General features: G+C 41.0%; 1 protein-coding gene across 1 annotated transcript in view; it reads right to left on the reverse strand.

The window, feature by feature from the left end:
* Positions 1 to 10,206, reverse strand: part of GFRA1 (GDNF family receptor alpha 1) — a 142,292-nt gene extending 132,086 nt beyond the window's left edge. Inside the window, exons 1-3 of the mRNA XM_010149623.1 lie at positions 10,167 to 10,206; positions 8,793 to 9,095; positions 7,438 to 7,521 (exon numbers count right to left, since the gene is read on the reverse strand). Coding sequence (XP_010147925.1) covers positions 7,438 to 7,521; positions 8,793 to 9,095; positions 10,167 to 10,206 — 427 coding nt within the window. The remainder of the gene's footprint in view (positions 1 to 7,437; positions 7,522 to 8,792; positions 9,096 to 10,166) is intronic.
* Positions 10,207 to 10,597: the final 391 nt, after the last annotated feature.

Here is a 10,597-nt window from a genome sequence, read left to right on the forward strand (position 1 = left end):
CCAGCCCTGCCGCCCCCCCAGGTCAGTGGAGAAGGAGGGGCAGGAAGTGCTCCAGGCACTGGAGCAGAGATTCCCTGGCAGCCGGTGGTGCAGCCCATGGTGAGGTCAACTGTGACCCTGCAGCCATGGAGGGCCACGGAGGAGCAGAGACCCACCTGCAGCCTGGGGAGGACCCCATGCCAGAGCAGTCCGGGGAGAACTGCAGCCTGTGGGGAGGACTCATGTTGGAGAAAGTCGGTGGAGGACTGTCCCCGTGGGAGGGACCCCATGCAGGACCAGGGGCAGAGTGTGAGGATCTGAAGAGGAAGGAGCGGCAGAGACATGGTGTGATGGACTGACACCAGCGCCCATTCCCTGTACCCCTGTGCTGCTGGGAGGATGGAGAAAAATGGGGAGCAAACCTGAGCCCAGGAAGAAGGGTGGGGTGGAGGGAAGGTGGTTTAATATCTGGTTTTCATTCTCTTGTGATTTGATTGGCAATAAACTAATTTTCCCCTTTTGCCAGTGACAGTTGTTGCTGAGTGATCTCTCCCTGTCCTTATCTTGACCCACAAGCTTTTCATTGCATTTTCTCTCCCCTGTCCAGCCAAGGAGGGAGTGATAGAGCAGCTTTGGTGGGCACCTGGCCTCCAGTCAGTCAACCACTCCCAGCTCCGAAGCTGTGCCACCTGAACCACAGGTTTCTTCTCACTCTCACAATTTCATGCCTCCACCAGCCCCATGGCAGGTGAGTTGTGTCCAACGCTACAGCACAGTCTGTAGATGCCAGGAAGTTCCTAGTTGTGTCAGGTGAGTTCCATGTTTCTAAGGTCCCCTGGCAGAACACGCCTGTTCCCGCTCACCATGTCCTTGAAATGGTGGTACCTTTCCCCACAGGTAACCAGATTCTGCTTCCCTCCTCGGTGATTATTCAGTACCTATGTCTCCATGCAAACCCACCAATACTGCGAGCAGTACCTGCGTGCTTTTGCACCTACTTCAGAGTAACTATGGTGGCACTTACACAAACCATAAAGCTGGCCTGTAATGGGAAACGAGAATATACAATTTGCTGCTCAAAAGTGCATACGTATTCACTCATTTGGTATCTGTCACACCACACTATAATTGAGGCTTTCCTGTAAAGATAGAGATTAAAGGGATGGCAATTCCACTCTCCAAAGATGCTACTCTACTCAAAGAAAAGACATGGTTCACTGTATACAGTACACATTGTAAGCAAAATGCCTGGCCAAGCCTATTGAACTAACCATCTCCCAACACTCTGCGGCTTCAGGAGAATACTGTTCTCCTTTGAGTTTCCTTCAAGACTCCTAAATATTCTCTCTTACTACACCCAGCATTCAAGGAGCATAAACACTCTGTATTGTATCATCAGAGGCTTCCTCCTTCCATGGAATGGATTCACCTTGTTTCCCATGTTGAAACAGGTTGACAAAGCCTGTCTAGGCTACTGGGACAAACACACTCCCTCATCTGCTCAAAGCTGTGCCGTTTAAATACCCAAGGAACAAAGACCTTTTCTTCTGTTCTACAGATGTTTACAGAAATTAGCAAGAAAGTTCCAATAATCTCACTGAGGAAGGAAATGTGGTCTCAGTTGAGGATATTTAAATATTCCTGTTTGGGTTTCAAGGCTTGTTCATGTTCCTGCCGAAGTTAAAGTGCATAGGCACCACCTTTATAAGCTAGTCAATCAGTTACTTCAGCAAAATACTTAATTCCTCTCTCATAATCAGATCCAGCTACAAGAAATGTAGAAAACAGGAAATTCAAAGACCTCCTGCAAGCCAACAGGAGCTTTTTTCTTTTGTGTGAAGTCCAATCTGATTATGAAAATGCAGAAGTGGAAATCAGCAACTAGTATCTATACACTCTTGATAACTTGTTATCTGACTGGAAGCCAGCCTACTTGTCTCTGCAAAGAAAAACTGCAGACAGAAATGTTGAAGAACACAATCACTGCACATGCTCATATTATATTTATTTTTGTCAAACTATTTTGATTCTGTTAAATGCAGCTAAAACAGACACCTGTGGTGTTTGGTTGCAACAGGCTAAGGGCCAAAAATTCTCACCGTGGAAAGAATTAGTCTTGATTTATAACTGTAAAAACAGTATTATATATTGGTCCAAGGACTATTACTTTAATGTACCGCCTTAAAAAGGAAAATAAAGTTGTGTGTGTAACAATCTAGTGTAGGTTAAATTAAGAGTAAGTTTTTACTTTTCTGCTATCAAAAGGCTCAACCTCACATCAGAAACCCAGAACTAAGCCAAAAAATTACAACAGGAAACAGAATACATGATAATCAAATAAAAAGATTTGATGTGTTATGCTTACTTCAGTGGGAATAGAATCAGATTGCAAGACTCCTATTAACTTAATAAGATCTGGTTTGTTGTTTATGAAATTGGGTGAATGTGCCAGGTAATGAACATGAAGTATCTCTTATTTTTTAAATAAACTGCAACAATATAGGAGGTAAGAGCTAATATGAGCACTGTAAATAGTCAAGAGAAATCAACATTTTTAATATTTCGTAAATTAAATTGCCTTTGTAGAAATGTGGCATCTCAAATACTCTTACAGAAATGTCAGAAAAAGACATAGTGTTAAATTAGAAAAATATGTAGCTTTTGAAATATACACAGATTTGGGACCAGGATTAGAGGCCCCAGGCAGTAGGAATTGTGGATGTCATACAGTATTAATTCATGGGAGAATCCACTAACTCACATGCCACAAACTCAAAAAGAAAAAAGCAGCGAATCTGTCGGCTAGGACAGAGACTAACTTATCCTTTTGATAAAAAATTTTAAAAATGCTATACATGGATTCTACAAAAGAAAAGTAATTTACCAGGTAGGAAACAAGAAGCAAATGATAACTAAAGTGTCAGAAAACGGCTACCCAGAACACAGCACTTAAATTAGTTCAAGAATTGCAACAATGAATGGGGAAACATCCGATTCTTGATGAAAAGAATTTTGGGGTTATGAAAGTTTGGGCAAAATTAATTCACTATGACATGGTGTTTTCTAGTTCTACAGTCCATCTTTGCAGAAGTAGCAGAAAGAGAAGGTATTGAGGAACCCTAAAGGACCATAAGCACACAGACAAGAAAGCTCTGTTTCACTGGATCCTGAGAATTTGTACTGAAAAACCCCAACCCTCCTCCCACACCTTTGCTAATAGCAATTTCTCCAAAGGAAACACTTGGAGACCATTCTCTGCGATTTCTCTACCCCATCCCTGGGAAGGATAAAATAACAGGGAGGGGCAAGATAGTTGTCATCAATACTCGGAGCAGGTTTTATACTGGGGAGAGGTGAGTCTCCCCTTCTACAAGTCTAGAAATCTTGAAGGAAGTGTTTTGCATTTTGGACTTCACACTTCCCCAGCATCGACTTTCTGATCTGTGAACACCAACCACACAGGATGCCTAGAAGACTTTGAAAAACTCAGAGGAAGAAAGGAAAGCTACTAACCCACTCTCCTTCTAAACAATATAGAGATCCTAGAGGGAGACCCAGATCCATCTTCATGGAATCCTACAGAAAGGCTGCCTAATTTAAATGTCACCAGCACGCACAACCTTCTGAGAATTCCAGCACTGCTAACTTTTTACAGTCTCAAATTTTTAAAAACAATAAAAGGCCACCCTACTGACCATAACTGTTTGTATTTGTACTTATAGTTCATTCAGTATGCAAACCTAGCATGCTAACTTCATGTGCTATGCTACCCATGTAATCATGTGGAAGGATACACTGCAGTAAGAAGCTCTATATGCTGTGCTCTCTACTGAACTTTTGGTTTTAATTAACACATTTACCATAAAAAATATAAAAGATACCCTTTTCTAAATATAAGCTTCCAGATACCTTCTGCAACAGAAGATTCCCAGAGTATTTAAAGAGTGAACAGCCTCTCCTGAGACTGGCAGAATCAAGAAACACTCCTTTTGACATATAATCATACGACCCAATTTCTTTCTCTCATTTGCTAATGACACAAAAGGCACTTTGCAAAAACAGTTTACTGCACTAAAAAGACATATCACAAAAATTAATTTCTACCTGTCTTGCATTTTAGCAACTAGAAACAAGACATAACTAGCAGCATGTAACCGACCAATTCTCTCCATAGATTACTAGCAAAGCCTACATGTCTTCAGAAATATTCTGATTTACGTAGTCTGTTCTTTAAAGTTATTTCTGAATATAATAGATGTAAAAGAAAGAAGAAAAGATACATAAAGTTGAACAACAGGATAATAAGTCTGTGAGACATTTCAGGAACATTTGTTCTCTAACTATTTCTACAGATACGTGAAGCTACATTTTTGTACAACATGGCAGAGAGATGACCACTATGCCGTATCAGCTGATACGCAAATAAGATATCTCCCACTTGTGAGGCTCAATGTCTAATACAATACAAATTCAATAGGCAAACTGTTCCCCAGGCAGTAAAAAGCTGTAGATAGCTTTAACAAGTGACTAATTCAAGCATCTATCCTTGATTTGGTGTGAAACTCACCTCTGAAATCCAATCAACAGATTTTGCACTTACTGTAGTTATGACAGAAGTCAATGGCCTTAAAATGTTTTCACCTCTCAGAAGTTAAGATTTAAGCAAAAATGTCTGTTTAAGCAAAATATTTACATCATAATAACTAACCCAAATCTGTTACTCTCTAAAACACGTCTTCAGTAATTTGAAGAGCTGCCTACCAGCAAGAAATTCACACCCTTGAGGCAGAAGCACCACATCGGGCATAGTAGTTTAAAGAAAATTCGGACCTAGACATGCCCAAAAGAAAAAACAAGACAGCTACATCCTTCAACTGGGAAGACTCAATCCCAGATTTGGCCACAGGAGGTGTCAGAGGACTGACTTTATAGAAGAAGCTTAATTGCTTCATCACTTATTCCATCAACATAACAGGAACTGAGAGAAACTACAAACTTAGTAACATGTTTAGCAATATATTCCTGATTTTTGTTTTAAATCAACATATTGATGCTTGAATGATTAATGAGAAAGTGGCATCCCGTTTCCATAGAAGATGCAATTTTGAGCACCTTTTAGCATAGAATTAGATCAAGTTTAACTGCTTTAAAAAGCTGTCCTCCATGTCCAAGACTTATGTATGCTACAACAGACTCATGTAACACACAAAACAATCATCTTGGCTAATGTATTTCCCTTTTTATGTACCATAAGAGACAACTGTTGTGATTTTTTTATACTACCTCAAAAACAAATAAAAAAATACGGCAAAAACATTCCATTTTATCTATATCAAGTCATGTAGTGCTATTGTCACTATTTGAGTTGAAATGGTTAAGCACTGCTTTTAATTACACCCAAGTAACTTTAATGAGAGTGAATACTCTAGCAACATCTATAAACACAATGACAACATTAGCCGAACACCAGTTGTGAAACCCCTGCCAACATTGCTTGTACAGGGTTTATTTTTGTTTTGTTTTAATCAAGATATAAAATTCTTACCAAGTTCTGCTGTTTGGGGTATTTGCAGAGCCTTGCAAAAATCTGTAAGACTAGGCAGCTTTAAAGAATGTAACACACAGTAGTAAACATGGTAAGAAAAATGCTTTTGCTAATCTTTTTCTTTCAGATTACAATATCTCCAAATACTGGCAGTTTTCCACCATATTACTTTTGTCTGTTGCTCCCTGTGAATCTTGGCCTGCAACCCTGTAAACCTGAAAGTTTTGACAAAGTGAACAGCAATTTGGAGTGCACTAGTAACACAGAATGAGCCCTAACCAGGCCACTAGCATCTTAAGTGACTGTGGTAGGATGTATGTCACTTGTTGGCAACTACCTCTTAGTGCACTGTTGCACAGAATAGGCAGAAAGAAATTATTACAGTTTTAAGATAATTACTTTGCAAGTACATAGGGAATTTAAAAACAAACAAACAAACAAAAAAAAACCAAAACACCACACAGAAAGGCAGAGTGTACATAGGATATTTCTACAGACATCATTAAACTGTTGAGGTAGGAGAGAATTTGGCACTCAGCAGGCTGACCATAAACTTTAAGAAAACAGCCTGGAACTCCTCTGCACTGATTTTGTCTTGGTTTTGTATTAAGTTGGTGGTTTTAACAAATAAGAAATAACATAAAGATTCTTCAGAAAATAATCTTTGTTCTCCCCTGTTTCTCCAACAGACTTGCTCACCAAAGTGGGATAATGCTTTCAAAAGATGTATGTGATTTGAAACTGAAGGCACATTTTCAAAAGTGACTAAAGGGCTGATTTTCAAAGGCATTAAGATACCTAAAGATTGCATTAAGCACTTAGAATTTTTAAAACTGCCTGGGCATCTAACACCTGTTTAAATCACTTAGTCCTCTGTGAAAATCCCAATGGGCAGTTATCTACATTTTATGTGTCTATATGCCTTTGAAAATCTGTACCATTAAATACTTAACAACCTTAGTCCCCCTGCCTTTTAATGAGACTTAGGGTCCTAAAAAGTGTAAGTACTTCTGAAAATTGGTCAAGCCACTCTCACTAGTCTTCTTTCTTTTAAAAAGCAATCTACTAATGCTTGTCCGTAGCATGTCAGTTAAGTACAGCTTCAACACAGCAGCCTTATACATTATACTGTGTACATTCAATTTTTATGTAACTAAACAAAGGTTCTGAGTACAGACTGCATCCTTAAAAGGCTTTCTGAAACTCTGGAAAAGAAAATTAATTCCAACCTGTAACCCCTGCCAATGCTCAAAATTCATTGTTTCAATAAATACAATCCAAAATTAGAGTAATTTAGGCTGATAGAAAACAAACAGCATAGTTTAATTACCGATCAACATATTCAAATTACAACAAACAAGTTCTGAGAGACAGCCACAAAAAAATATTCAGAGAAAAACTAGAAAAAGGAGTAAGCTGTGAACAAGCTCTTTAAAACAGGCAGCAGTTCCAGAAAAGACGACAAGCCTTAATTCTGAAATTTCTTTTTTAAACAAAATCGTATGAAACTATAAAGCATTCCCTTATGCAAACATTTGAAAGATTTATCTTCTGATCTACTTTAATGTCAATGGGAGGTAACTTGCCCTGACCAAATTCCCAAAAAGGAACTGATTTGTAAATTAGGAACGCAGGGAATCAGATTGCCACCTACAGGAAAATTTAGCATTTATTGTCAAGAATGACTCAAAAAGAATACAAATTGCCATCCTGCCAAGCACTCTTTCAGTTTTAGTTATTTCAAAAACAATTACTATTCTCTTTTGTGTAACTATATCATGAACTTCCTAAATCCAGAAATCTATTAGCATTTCTTTTTATTTAAGAGAATATTGCTTGAAAGTTCCATAATTCAACTACAAAGCAGCAGATTGTAATCATGTTTCAGTTAAAAGAATTTTAAGTCTGCTTACCTGATACAATTGGTGCTAGCCTGAATATGTCTGATAGTCTGCTGTTAACTGGCTCATAGGGAGAATCTTCAAGCAAGTCATTTCCTAAAGACAAAAAAATATGTGGTTACTTTCTTTTTGCATAAAAGATTTCTATAAGATTCTGTTGTTTACTTTTACTCTGAAATGAAGCTACTCTGTAACTGCAAAAAGTACTCCCCTCTAATTTTTGTGGCTATTTCTCCTCAAATCATTATCTATAAAAACACCCAAAAGAAAAAAATTGTTTATCCCTGTCATTAGTTTTTCTTTCTTTCCTCCATGGATAAGGACATAATTTGCAGAGACAGCCTGTGACATCACAGGGGCTGTCCCATTTCATGCCAGCAGGCAAGAAGCTGTAGCTGGGATGTCCCTCTTCATCTACCCTCACAGCAAAGCCTTTTACAGCAGCCCAGGTAACAGCCAAAACCCAGTACCTTTGGAATAAAACACTCCAAACAAGATGCTGTTGGAAGGGAAACTTCTTATGATGCATAAAATATCCAAAAATTGTGTAATTTCTTATGAAAGTTAGAAGAAAAACCATACATTGACTCATTCCAATTGATGCCTGGATAGATGAACAGAAAAGGATAACTTCCTTTTTTGCCTAAGCAGCTACAGAAAATGGGGACCACACTGAAGTGACAGATTGCATCTTCAACTTCAAGGCCAGAGCAAAACAGTGCTGAAAATTCTCTCTCTCATATGGGGACCTGACTCTCTTCAGTAGACTATGGAAAATTCTACAAGTGACATCAAGAACAGAAGTCCCAAGTCAATCACTGTCATATCCCTTCTAACTGGCACTTCTAAATGCCCTAGGAAACACAAATCTCTTTTTTTCTGTCTCAGCATGCCCAGGGAATATTGCTAGTAAATAGAGGAAAGAATAAACTTTTCCTTAAAACAATGCTCCTCTTCACTATACATCTTACTTTCAGCAAAGAGACATGAAACTAGTTCATATCCTGTGATCTTGGTAGGTGAGTCCTAATTAAGGAGTTTAAATATTAGTAGGAAAATGTCTCCAAATGACTGTTTTTGTAGCTTTTGCACTTGCTACTGCCCTTATCTTTTGACTCTGGTTTAGAAAGGTCAGCTGAGTCCCCTGGAGGAAACCCTCATTGTGGATTTCCCAACAACAGGAGATGGAGCAGCAGCTGTTCTTGAGTCAGATGAAAGGTCCTCAGTTTGCAGCTGAAAAGAACAATGTGAATTATGGGGTCAGACCCCCGGTTTAGCCTCAGCGGCGGTAGCTAGCTGCAGACGTGAGGGGCTGCGAAATCACAGGCTGCAGTAGGGGAGCATAACGTTTCTGTTTTGCAACGTACCCTGTAAGCTCTGGTACATGCTCCAGTAAATGCGCAGGCAGTTTTTCTCCTTCTTCATGCCCCTCTTACAGCGGCAGTTGTACAGAGATTTCTGCTTGAGAGCTTCCATGGCGCTTCTGCATTCGTCCTTTGCCTCCAGGCCTGTCGCCCGGCTGAAGTTGCTCTCTTTGCCGGCTACACACTGCCTCAGTGTCCTGTATTTAGTACTACAGCTCTGCTCCTTGAGACACTGATCGCTGGCTTTCACACAGTCGAGGCGGTCCCCCCCAGGCAGCCCACTCACTTCTGCGGACAGAAGTACATCTAGAGAGAGGAGACACAAACCAACAGACTCTGGTTGAGGGATGGGGCTGATTATCCCGAGCTCCAAAGCATGAGGAAGCACAAGCAGCACACACAGCCAGCCCCATGGGCAGCACCTTGCAAACCTCAGGGCTTCGTGCTACACCTCAGGAAAACGCACTCGGGGTTTTCATGGTCTTAGCTCCACTTTTGAGGGACTCCAAGGAAACAGTACGTTTCAACTCTGCTGGATGATTTATGAGCAAACACAAAAAAGGAAAGAAAACCCACAGGGGTTAATATGCCTGACAAAACAAGCATTCATTATTCCTTAGATCCACTTTGGTGAAACAAATAACCTTTCCATTTGAGCGTTTAACTGAGGGGTTAAATATTCGGCCTCACTTTCCACAAGAGCTTTGCTGTAATTTCAATTACAGCCACAAACAACCCGCTCAGGGAGATAAGAATCCGCACTGATTGATATTAGCCTCTTTTTGCGTCAGTCACTTTTTACAGGCTGTACACATTTTTGCTTATTCTACATATATAAAGGTAGAATCCATAACTTCCCCCCCCTCCCCGTTTCTCTCCACGTATGATGCTTTTGCAGGAGAACAAAGCAAATTACATTAACTCTCTCCTCTCCATCGTGCCCCCTGTCACGCTCCCTCAGACACACGCAGATGGTAACGCTAACATCTGTGGAAAGGAAACCAGTTTGGGCTGCAAACCGCTCACAGCCGGGCAGGCTGCCAGGTTCAGGTGAAGATGTAATCCTTCAGCTGGCTCTTGGCATCCCCTCCACCCTCCCCACGCAGCCTTATTTTATTAAAACGAAAAGTTTCCCTGTAACTTGCGAGAACCGAATTTAACAAGAGGCTACGCAGGCGAGCATCTCAGCCTGTCATCTCCCAGAGCTTTAAATGCAGACTAGGTTAACTGATGTGAGGCAGAACCCTAAAAACTACGGGAAACTTCACTGTTCTGCCTAAACAATAGACTGACAACCGTCAGGCACCCGGTCCCAGAAACCCTGTGCTTTGCTTCATGAAGCGATGTACAGAGAGAAAGCAGATACCAGCAACTTACCCACTAAGGGCAAAGCGAAGTACAAGATAGCGAGAAACATCTTGCTGTCTTCGGATGGTTTCCCCAAACGAGCTGATGTGCCACAACAAAGAGGATCAGCATGTAGATATTCCAAAACGGCCGAGGTCCAAAGACTCCAAGTTCACATCCATTGAATTGAAGGAAAAATAAACCCCTCTCTCCTCTCCACCCCCGCCAGCGGCAGGAGCAGCGACGCAAACGCTGAGCTTTTTCCTTGAGATTTCAGGTCTGAGCAACCTGAGAACACAAGCACCGACTTCAGAGAGGGAGCGAGAGGCGCACGCACGGGTATATGTGTGCGCGAGCGGGAGCGGGGCAGGAGCGCCGGTCGCCTCCTTGGGTGGGCAGCGCCTGCTCCCAGGGAGGGACCGAGAGCACACGCGGGGCGGGGGGAGGACGGGACACACCAG

The sequence above is a fragment of the Eurypyga helias genome, unplaced genomic scaffold (assembly GCF_000690775.1).
Source record: "Eurypyga helias isolate BGI_N326 unplaced genomic scaffold, ASM69077v1 scaffold984, whole genome shotgun sequence".
NCBI lineage: Eukaryota > Metazoa > Chordata > Aves > Eurypygiformes > Eurypygidae > Eurypyga > Eurypyga helias.